The sequence below is a fragment of the Neopelma chrysocephalum genome, unplaced genomic scaffold (assembly GCF_003984885.1).
Source record: "Neopelma chrysocephalum unplaced genomic scaffold, ASM398488v2 Primary Assembly neopelma1_119, whole genome shotgun sequence".
Classification (NCBI taxonomy): Eukaryota; Metazoa; Chordata; class Aves; order Passeriformes; family Pipridae; genus Neopelma; species Neopelma chrysocephalum.
In genome coordinates this window covers 6969552-6980951 of record NW_020897781.1, presented here as the reverse complement: position 1 = coordinate 6980951, position 11400 = coordinate 6969552, and the positions used below count along the sequence as shown (strand labels likewise).

At 46.7% G+C, this 11400-nt stretch overlaps 1 protein-coding gene across 3 annotated transcripts; it reads right to left on the bottom strand.

Moving 5' to 3' along the window:
* Window positions 1-313: 313 nt before the first annotated feature.
* On the bottom strand, window positions 314-10861 carry ZFP64 (ZFP64 zinc finger protein). Of its 3 annotated transcripts, none has more exons than XM_027697423.1 (6): window positions 10810-10861; window positions 9545-9784; window positions 7980-8141; window positions 6909-6971; window positions 6054-6305; window positions 314-3451 (listed from the first exon to the last, which is right to left on the bottom strand). In XM_027697423.1, exons 1-6 carry the CDS (start codon window positions 10859-10861, stop codon window positions 2151-2153), a joined length of 2070 nt encoding a protein of 689 aa, XP_027553224.1. In that variant the 3' UTR covers window positions 314-2150. The 3 variants fall into 3 exon arrangements, with proteins under 3 accessions (XP_027553224.1, XP_027553226.1, XP_027553223.1); XM_027697425.1 differs by lacking the exon at window positions 10810-10861 and adding an exon at window positions 10568-10620; XM_027697422.1 differs by lacking the exon at window positions 10810-10861 and adding an exon at window positions 9969-10268.
* Window positions 10862-11400: the final 539 nt, after the last annotated feature.

The following is an 11400-nucleotide window of genomic DNA, read 5'->3' as shown; positions in this document are numbered from 1 at the left end:
AGACACTTGTTATGAATTACCAGCCTCTCTCCAGGGATAGTTCTGTTGATAACATGAAGAATGTATTAAATGAATATCAGAGATTAAAACAATCTGCTTCTGCCAGCTCCAAAACACAAAGACCATTACTGTCATACACAGAAATAAAGCTGGAATATTGGAAGAGAAAATTGAAAATAAATTGCCCCCATGTCAGCCTGGGTTATCAGCTGCTTTTTTTTTAGGGTGGAGGAAAAGAAGTCTCTAGATTGTTCACTGAAACATGATGCAATCAGCCTAACAATGTTAAAGAAGCAGCACTAAGCTTTGTCTATTCATTCACACCATTTTATTATCTTTCCTGTTTACCTTTGAGGCACAGGCAGGACCAGAACCAAGGGGAGTCATATGACAAATCTGTTGGTTTCCTATTTTAGAAGGTAAAGGAGGCTTTTTTTGAAACTGCAGTGCAGGTAGTGTTAAGTGGACACTAGATTGAAGGTGAGATCCCTGGAGGTGCATCCCCTGGGTGCAGGGCTGGAGGCAAGGGTAAACACACATAAACTGCAGTTCAAACCATCAACTTCCTCAGAATCCCACATTTTGTGCCATTCTTGCAGTGCCCGACAATTCTGCAGCTGTCAACTATGTATGGAATAAGATTAATGAACAGGGAGTAAAAAATTATCAGTTTAACATAAATTGTGAGATAAGTTTTGGCCACAGATCTGCTTCATGTGGAAAATGTCGTACATTTCTTTTTATTTGCTGCTTTTTATCTTAAGTGAAAGTAAGATTTTTACAGCCAAGCTTTTTGTAACGTCTTCTAGAAGCGAATTTGGAAATGCTTTTACCCGGCAGAGTTAAGAGCAGGGAACTCTTAAACAGGAAACATCATCCAGGAGACCAGAGCACACTCCAAAGTTTCTTTGGGCCTCTGGCACCACCTATGGATGACACAGAATACTTGGAGCTCAGGAAACCCTCCCTGCAGAGTTCACTTACATCAACGAGTACGGGAAAATTAATTGCCTTTTTTAGTTGCTAAATCGTGGTACATTTGCACTTAGAAGTTTGTAGGCTTGGTGTAACTTCCTACACCCAAAAGCCTGCCCACCTTACCCACCAATATAAGGACTTTGTCCAACTACAGCTGTTGGATTAGTTCTTGTCATATCTCAAAACTCAGATATCACAGCCAAACTTTTATCAGCCACGTACAGCCACCAGCTCTGACCCCTCAGCCCACGGCCACCACCTCCTCTCCCATGGCCCAGGCAGAAGTTTCTTGTCCAGCTGGAGCCCTTGGAAAGCTCCATCAGCAGGGTCTCTGACATGCAAACCCCTCATGAGCAAGACCCAAACTGTAATAAACTTTTACTACCCATGCAACTCCAAACAGGCAGCATCAAAATAAAAACAAAATGTTAGGAGTGTTTGTAAAAAATATATTTGCAGTCGTTTTTCTCTTGAAATCACAGGTGCCTCTGACAGAGATCACTGTGCCAGGGAGATAATTTGCAATTGTGTTCTTGCTAACAAAGTTAGTTACTACCGATGGAGGGACAAAATTCTTTTGTTTTCTAAAAACAATCACCTGGTCTTCTGCCTAAGTATTTCCAAGTGCCAGGTTCCAGCAATTTCTACAGATACTAAGGAACAGCCCCACTAAACTTTACCAGGGCTGGATTAGACCCAGTAGCAGGGATTTCTTACAGATCAGCCAGGAGCAGTGAATGCACACACAGCATGGAACTGAAAGACACTTCCCTAAAATAAACTTCAGAATGGCTCAAACTTTTGTCTTTTTGTGCGTGTATAAAAGAAAAAGATTGATGGGATAGTAATTCAGCTAATAAGGTGAGGCTTTCTTATTTTAGGCAGCATAATACAGGAGCCATACTCTGGGAATCTCACTGCTTGGGGACACTGGCAACAGTTGCTTTGATGCTCAGATTTTACAAAGAACACAGCCTCCCATCTCAATAGAGGCACATAAATATACATAAATACATCCTCCTCTTCAGGAACAAGAATGTTCCCATGTACAGACAAGTAAACGTATATTTGGCTTTGGAGGATAAATCCTGCAGTCACTTATGTCCTATGGATTTCTGCTGAGCTCAGCACTGCCTCTGAGAGAGAGATGTGAGCAGGAGCAGTGTTTGTGACTAATCTGGTATGGAGTCTGCTGGGCACAGCAGAGCTGTGTGTGCTCCACTCTGGATGATGGAGTAGGTCTGCTTTGGGGCTTCAGTGTGGGAGGAGGAAGAGAAGATGGGAGGAGGGGGAGCTGCAGTGGACACCGTTATGCTCTGCCCCCCATCACTGACCACAGTCACTTCTGTTGCCCCTTCCTGGATCAAGGCATTCAGCCCCTCCAGGTCGGAGCAGCTGATGCCGGAGCTGGTGATGAAGGCCTGGCTGGCGGCAGCCTCGTGGCCGCTGACGGGGGCAGCAGGAATCAGAGCCTGGTGCAGGGCGCTGCCATCCCCCTGCTCGTGGGTGGTGAGCAGCACTGCCGGCTGTGCCACGGGCCCGGTGTCCCCTGAGGCCAGGGCAGGGGGGGCTGGGGCCACCAGGCTCACCTGGCCCAGCAGTTGCAGGCGGCCGTTGGCCGGCAGCTCCTCCTGGCCCTGGCTGACCAGGGCAGGAGGCACCACGTTCACAGAGGCAGCCTGGACAATGCTGTTGGTTTGAGGGACCTGGTGGCCCACGATGATCTTGACCCTCCCCTCGTTGTATGGAGAAACCTGAGCAGGCTGGAGCGGGACCTGGAGGTGGCTGACGGTGATCGGGGCACTGTTCTGCCGGCTGGGGTCCATCTGGAGCTGCAGGACAGCCAGCTCGTTATTTTTAGATCCATTATACAGACTGTGCTGCTTCTTATGACTCCTGAGAGAATCTTCTCGGACAAAGGAAGCATCGCACAGGTCACACTTAAATGCTTTCTTGGCGTCCAATTTGGCAACTTGCCTGGAGCCGCCTTGCTTTGGCCTGTCCCCTTCCCTCTTCTCCATGGACTGCTTCTTGGTCTTGACTTTGTCTCCGTGAGCTTTCCTGACGTGGGTGGTCAGGTTGCTGCGCTGCTTCGTGTCGAAGCTGCAGAACTCACACTTGAAGGGCCGATCTTTGCAGTGGATCCTCTCGTGCACCTTCAGCGCTGCCTTGTTGGAGCACGAGTAGCTGCACTCCGAGCACTTCACCGGCTGCTCGGGCTGGTGAGTTCGGATGTGGTGCCGAAGGCTGGTTTTGTTTCCACACTGAAAGTCACACTCTGGACACTTGAGAGTGTTCTCCATGCTGTGCTTGATGCGGATGTGGGATTTGAGGTTGCCCTTCATGGCGCAGCGGACCTCGCAGAACTCACACTTGTAGGGTTTCTCTCCCGAGTGCACACGCATGTGCCTCTTCAGGTCAGAGTTGATCTTAAACTTAGCAGGGCACATCTGACACTGGAAAGGAGCATCTCCTGCAACACAACCCACAGTTCAAATGACAATGAGACACTGAGATCTAATGAATAATGTACAGGTGACTTGTTCTAAGCTCCCAGTGTATTTTCCAGATGACAAGAACTTCAATGCACAGGATTATCACCTGGCCTGACATATTTGTGTGCAAACTCTCCATGAGCACACCTGCTTTTTCACAACTGATCCAAAGTAAGCTTAGCAACCTAACTAAATAACTGTTCCATTCTTCCCTTTATCTAAATGTGTAGTTCTCTAAAATACCCGAACAAGAAGTCTTTGGGCAAGTATTTTGAAAAAGTGGAAGAATTTTGTTATTAGGTACTAAGACACTCTCGGTGAGAGAAGGAAAAAGAAAGTGTGTTTAGTTCAACAAACATTTATCCTCTTTAATAATCAAACTGCAAATGGCTGATTTATTTTATAAGTTAATATTTTATAGAGTTTGTGATAGCTGTATAATTTTGCATAATTTGCTTACCCAGCTACATATGTCATAGGTTTAGCTGCATATTTTTCAAATCAAGTTGTGGCCTACTGTGCTAATCCATGTATCTGTTTAATAATTGAGATACATAGTGTACTATCTGTATTAAACAGATTTTATTAATGAAGATGCACTGTTTGTTCATCTAGTTTATTTTACAGTCTCAGCTGCACACTCAGCTACTGAATTTTTATCTGCTTTGCTGATGAAGGCACAGTTCGTATTTCAATGACTTAATTTTCATATACAGAGTAGCACAATGTATGAAATATATATATCAATATATGAAAAAAATTACTAATTTTACTGAATAAAGCAAAGTATGCTGGTTCTGTTTGTTTAAAGAATGGTCTACTATGTGTATTTCTTTACATTTCTGCCCACAATTGACACTGCCTGAATATATCTCAAAAAGTTGTGTCTGACCCTGGAATTATTAATTCTAAGAGAAGTTTTACTCCAATTAACAGGAAACTGATGTTTAGATGACTAGTTCCGTGAGTACTGCTGTGCAGATGATCTCACTCTGAGCAACGTAGATTACACTTACCTTCTAAGAATAATTAATTTAATTCCAGTAAGCAATATATTCTACATACCAGTTCTTTTCTCCTAAAATTGGTTTTGTGCATAACAGCTTTGTAACCTGACAGGGATGAAATGATTACTTCCAAAATTCTTGTGCCTCCTTTCAGCAAATTTGTGAAGATTTGTGAAGTATAAAAGATTCTTTTTTGTTAGAGAAAGAGTGGTTTAACCCTCCCCTCCTTCACAATGCACAAGGGATTTATTTCCTTTATCTACTCAAAATAAATCCTATCTTGCACACATCCAAACTACTGTTGTTTAGGACTCGAATCCAGAATCAGATGCAGGACAGGTTCAAAGCTAATCTAATAATCACTGAACCATAACCACCTTGCAGCTAAAATTCACAGAACTAATCAAATGTATAAAAGACAACACAGAAAGTAATCCATTACCCTAGATTAGATGAAAAACAAAATACAGAGACAACTGTACGAAGACAACAGTACAAGAGTGTCTTTACAGCAAACCTCTTCTTGGAACAGATATAAAAAAGACAAACATTTGCAAACAAAGCAAATAGAAAACGATGCAATGGTTATAAGCCTGGGGGCTGAAGCTTTCTATCCATAGAGCAAAGATTCCATGAGCAAAATACAGTTGTGGCTGCTCATCCTACACTGTTAATGTTCATCAGTCTGCACAGGGAAGGTACCACACAGAAAGGTCACCAAAAATGTCACTTAAATTGCTAATTACTTGCTATTTTACTGATGCAAGAAAGATTAAATTATGCAGCTAAGTTTTGTACTGATATAACTAGTTCAATTATAAAGTAATTTCAGTGTTTCTAATAGAGTGGACCAGATCTGAGAGACACAGAAACCTCCATGCTCTTAATCAATCAATAAATTAGATCCTTCAGTTCTACTGGTCTGAGAACATCTAATAGGCAGTTTCAAAATCAATTTAGCAGAAAGTCTACCAAGAGTCAGACCTGTCTTCTTATTGCTTCCAGGTATTTTAGTAGAGCTGGATTGCCCACCTAGATTCTGTATCTAAGAAGTTCACAGAAGGTGGATGCACCAGGGATTTTGAGAATCCGAATCAGCCCTTTTGGGCATCCTGACACCTGTATAACTTTTTAAATTTTCCCTAGGACCTTCAAAGCTTTAGAGATCTGAATTTTAGCCTGTAAATGTAGAAGACCCTTCCAGAAGATTTTACTAGGAGGAGATTAGGGTTTTTTGCTTAAGGAAGGTTTCCTGCCTGGAAAAAGGCATCTCTCCCAGAGACAGTTTTCGACTAGTTTCTGCTCCTGCATTCCAGAGGAGCTGACTCCTGGCTATGAGAGAAGATAAGTTCTTGTAGGCACGTTTGAAGGCCCCCACAGCAGGAGGACCAGGGATGATAAAAGCCCTGAGAAGAATGAGGGGTGTGTCTTTTCCTTGGACCTGTGCAGATTTGCGCCGAGATGTTAAACGTGTTCTCGACTTTGGAAAGAAACTCCCCTAAATCCTTCCACTACCTGGTATTTTGGGGGTAGTACCTGCATGCATTTGACCCTGACAAGCCTGAGGAGGTACCTGTGTGGGACCTGAGGTGCACAGTGAGCTGGCTGGAGTTGCGACTGGCGTAGGGGCAGATCTGGCACTTGAAGGGGCGCTCGTTGGAGTGGATGCGCTGGTGCTTGTTGAGGCTGCTGCTGTCGGCGGCCGCGTACTCGCAGTGCTTGCACTTGTAGGGCTTCACCCCCGTGTGGCACCTCATGTGCATCTTCAGCTTGTCCTTCCTGCTGAAACACTTGCTGCAAACCTCACACTTGTGGGGCTTGTCTCCTGGAACGAGCGGAAGGGCAGAGACGCACCGTGAATTTTTGCGTCATAAGGATGTTGTGATAGAACAAACAAACACACAGCAAACACTCGACAGAAAAGGGACTGGTTTTCAGAAGCTGGACACTGCATTTCACCAGCCATCCTACTAGCTAAAGAGTTGTTTTATGCTTCAGAAAGCTGCAGGCAGAGGTGCAATGAATTTAGCAGATCCTTTGGAACTTTCTGCCTTTACAACTCTGATATTGAGGTTTAGGGGGAGAGAAGGTAAAATTATAGAATATACTATTTCATATGAAGAATAAACTGGGTTTATGTACTTCCACCACATTAACACATACACCCTGATAAACATATGGTCTGCACCCTGTGCCTTCAATCAATGTCCAGTGTTCATGTCTCACAGTTGTCTGTGGGACTGCCCACAGTGGGACATGGCTTGCCCAAAGAGGGCAACTCCTCAGACACAGGGCAGTACAATATTAGAAGGTAAAGACTTATGTGTACATTCTACCTATAGAGACATTATTTCATAGGAAAATACCTTTTGGCAAAAAGATAAAAGGAGGAAACAAACCCAAACTAAAATACAGCAACTACATAAACCTGTGTGTGTTCGTAGATGACGTTCCATATCCTTCATGCCATAGGAAGTCTTGAACTGGCAACCTGCAAATGGTAAGACTGAGATGATTAAATTCAAGGAAAATCTAACAAAACAATAAAAATACACTACCAAATTCTGGGCATTTTGTTTATTTTCAATAGCATTTTTTTAAAATTCAGTATGAACAGGGAATGAAATCCCCATGTTGTTTACTCAAATCTCCTTAAAAGAGTGACCAGCTTCAGTTTTCTAATGCTTCTCCTTGGAGGCAATCCACTCCTACCTTTTTCTGAAAGCTTTGGAACAAGAGTCACCTGAATCTCTGCCTAGGATCTGAGATGCTCTTTACTGGGCACAAGGGATGCTGGGGGAACTAATTAATTCCACATAAGACTTCCAGTTAGTGCAACTGGGAACTCAGGTAAGAGCTCCCCATTCAAGAATTCTGTTCAAGTGGAAAAGGCTACAGTTCTAGAGCACAAAAATGAAAGCTCAGCACCTCAAATGTGCCTTTTAAATTAAGGCAAGTTTAAGAAAAGAGACTGAACCTTCTGCCACCATGAACAGAACTATTGAGCTACATGGATGGTTCTGTGCTCATTTTCTGTGTCCTGCAGGGGTTTCACTCATTAGGTCTCCAAATAAGAGACCATTTTATAAAGATGGCTCAATTCATCCTTATAAAAATGCCAAAGGACCAAAGGCAAACCATGAAATGCCAAAATCATGTATGACATTTCTCTCGTACAACAATGGCAGTCAGCAAAAAGGTAACAAGATTCTACACTTACACTGGCACAGATGTGGGCAGAGGCCAAAGTCTCCACTCAAACCCACTGCAGCATCACCAGAGGACATCACAGTGTAGGACCAAAGTCTAAGGACATGTGAAATCAACAGGAAAACTACTCCTGGTATCACTAGCAGTTCATCACACCCTCAGTAAACAGGTTGTCTTCCAGGTTCTGTACATCTGAACTGCTCAAGACAGACAAACCTGCCGTGTGTATCACCACAGGACACCTCCCAGGGTTCAAAAGAAAAGCAAGGAGGTACAAACCTCATCTTACCTGGGTAGCAGCAGTTTAGTTTCTTCTGTGTGAGTGAGGCTGTGGACTTTTTGGACCGTGCTTTAGGTGGTGTGGACATGACAGCAGCAGCTGGAGGCTCACTGCTCTCACTGGGCAGGTAGGTTTGATAGCCATGCTCAAAAACAAACTCTGGGGCAGAAACTAAACACACAAAAAAGCTTAATTTGAGAACATTAACTTCACTAATCAGAAAAAAATGTAATTATTGTCTAGTTTCATGAATTACTTCTCCATTCTGTTTTTTTTTCCAGCACCATTCCTGTTCCTGTGTTCCTATTTACCTGCGGGAGGGGGAAAGGAAAAAGGCTTTTTTCTTCCAAATACCAAATAAAGCTATATTTGTTTTTCAATACTGGCTGTGCTATAGCCCAAAGGAGAAAAAAAAATCCTTATTTATATGGCAAATGTGGTCAAAATGGCATAATGCAAACAAATTTTTTTATAATTGTTAAAAAGTTCAACCTCTTTCAACTCTACTGTTTTTAGCTGTTACTCACAAGAATAACAGGTGAAACTATCTCAGCCAAAGTAGCAGCTTTTAAATCAATTAAACAACACTATACCCCAAAAGGGCAAATGGATAGAACTGCCCTCGTTTTAAAGATGAGTAAATATGAAGCAGAAAAATGACTCATCCAAAACCCACACTGAGTTGAGGGATTATAATACAAAAATTCCTGGAAGTGAGCCCTGAATTCAGTTTGTTTCACTGCTCTTCCAGATTCTCTGCCTTAATCTGTCTATCCAAATTAAAGTCAAATAATTTGGATTTTAGTAAGGTCCCACACCAAAATAAAATAAAACTATATATAGAAGGGCGAACCTTCATACATGGAACAAAATTCTAATTTTATTTAGATGTCTCTAGGATCAGGACCTCACTTGAGCCTTCACATAGGCAGAAATTTTGAGCAATATTTTTCCTGCCAATTAGTTGTGGGAGCAATGTTAGAGAATGCAGTGTTCTCACAAAAAAAATGCCTGGATTGGTGCCTGACAGCAATTCTGTGTCTGTTTTTCATCAAGAGCACTCTTAAAAAAATTAAAATGCAGAGTAATTTCATTATTTTTCATAAGTATTGACAATTTTAATTAGTTTGCACAAGTTGGTTATACAACACAATAGACTTGAGCAATTCTCTGCAAGAGTGTGTATCTCAATTAGCAAATTAAGCAACTATTGTCACTCCAAACCCAAGGAGGCAGCACACCACTATTTTTCTTTCTTGGGTACATGACAACTAATGTGAGAACTGCTATTTCAGCTGAGTGTGATGGGGACACATGAGCTGTGTCATGTTGCCACTTCACAGAATCACAGAATATGCTGAGTTGTAAGGGACCCACAAGGATCATTGAGTCCAACTCCCAGCCCTGCACAGGATGATCCCCAAGAGCCACACCATGTGCCTGAGAGCATCATCCAAACACTCCTTGAGCTCTGGCAGCCTTGGTGCTGTGAGCATTGCCCTGGGGAGCCTGTTCCAGCGCCAGACTTGGCACGAGTCAAGTGCCTCCAAGCTGCTGGTGTGTGACACTGCTACCTGTGATGGTCTGTGTCTCCGAGGCGATGGTCCTGGTCGTGCTCTGTGCCTGTGTGGATGGCACTGTCTCCTCTGACACAAACTGGACGGTGCTGGTGGCCCCGGCCGTGGCACTGGTGAGCTGGCACCCGCTCTGCTTGTGCCCCACGAAGGCGTCCAGGTTGTTGAACTGCTGCTTGCAGATGCCGCAGATGTGGATGTCGGGGGTGAGCTCCACCAGCACCGTGGTGCCGCCGGGGACTGCGGGGACAGGAGCGCGGTGAGGAGCTCGGCCCAAGGGAGTGGGAGTGGGTGACACTGCTCCCAGGGGCACAGGGACACCCTGCTGCCCTCGTGACCTGAGCTGTGCAGTCAGTGCGGGACCCCCAGGTGGGGTGGGGGGATGCTTCCCCAAAAGGCTCGGGGTCCTGAAGGGGGTACTCGCCCAGCGGCTGCAGCATCACTCCAGAGAGCCTGCCTGGGACCCGCGGACCACCACCTGGGATCCATGGACTACAGAGCATAGACCACCACCTGGGATCCATGGACTACAGAGCATAGACCACCACCTGGGATCCATGGACAACAGAGCATGGACTGTAGACCATGGACTACTGCCTGGGATCCATGGACTATAGACCATGGACTACAGAGCATAGACCACCACCTAGGATCCATGGACTACACACCATGAACCAACACCTGGGATCCGTGGACAACAGAGCATGGACTATAGACCAGGGACCACTGCCTGGGATCCATGGACTACAGAGCATGGACTACAGAGCATGGACCACTGCCTGGGTCCCATAGACCATGGACCACTGCCTGGGGTCCTCGCACTATAGATCATGGACTATGGGCCTAGGATCCATGGACTGTAGACCATGGACTATGGATCACTGACTGCCTAGGATCCACGGACCACTGCCTAGGACCCATGGACCACTGCCCAGGACCCATGGACCACTGCCCAGGACCCATGGACTATCGACCACCCCCCAGGAGCCATGGACCACCACCCAAGACCCACGGACCACTGACCACTGCCCAGGACCCGCTAACCACGGGCTACCCCCGGGGCTACCACCGCGGCCCCTCGCCCTTCCCGGCGCCCGCAGCGCTCACGCAGATTCCCGGGTTCCCCTCCGCCCCCCAGCCAGGTTCCCGGGCTCCGCTCCCGCCCGTTTCCTGCGCTACTCAGGTTTCGGGGCCTGCCCAGGCCCCGGCTCAACTGGGCTTCCGCCGCGCGGGCCCCGGAGCGCGCATGGCGCGGCCGCACTTACACTGCACGGGCCCGGGGAAGGCGGGCGCCGCCCCCGCCGCGCCGCCGTTCATGGCGGCGGGGCCGCGCTGCGCTCGCCGCCTCCCGCGCGGGGCTGTGGCCGGGGGAGCCGCTGCCGCCGGGCACCGCTCCCGCCGCGTCCCGCGGCCGCCGAGCGCGGGCGGATGTGCGGGAGCCGAGCATGCTCAGTGGCGGCGGCGAGGCTGCGGCGGTGCCCTCGGCGACCGCCGGCTGCGGGCAGCGACAGCCCTGAGGAGCCGAAGCGGCGTTGTTAAACCCCAAACCTCCAGCGTTAAGCCCAGGATTAAACTTCGCGCCCTCCCGAAACCTCCAGCGTTAAACCCACTATTAAACCCCGAGCCCTGCCCAAGCCGCCGTCATTGAGCCCCGAGCCCTGCCCGTGCCTGTCCCCGCTGTGGCAGCGCTGAGGCGGCCGCGCTCCCGCCATGGCCGCGGGCTGAGGGCTCGCCCTGCGCCCACACAGCCCCGGGGTCTTACATTAAAGCTTTAATTAGCCCAGCAGAGCTCGAGGGAGTTAGGGCTGATACTGGGGTTGGATCTTGCGGTAGTAGAAGCAGGAAAAGCCAGCCTC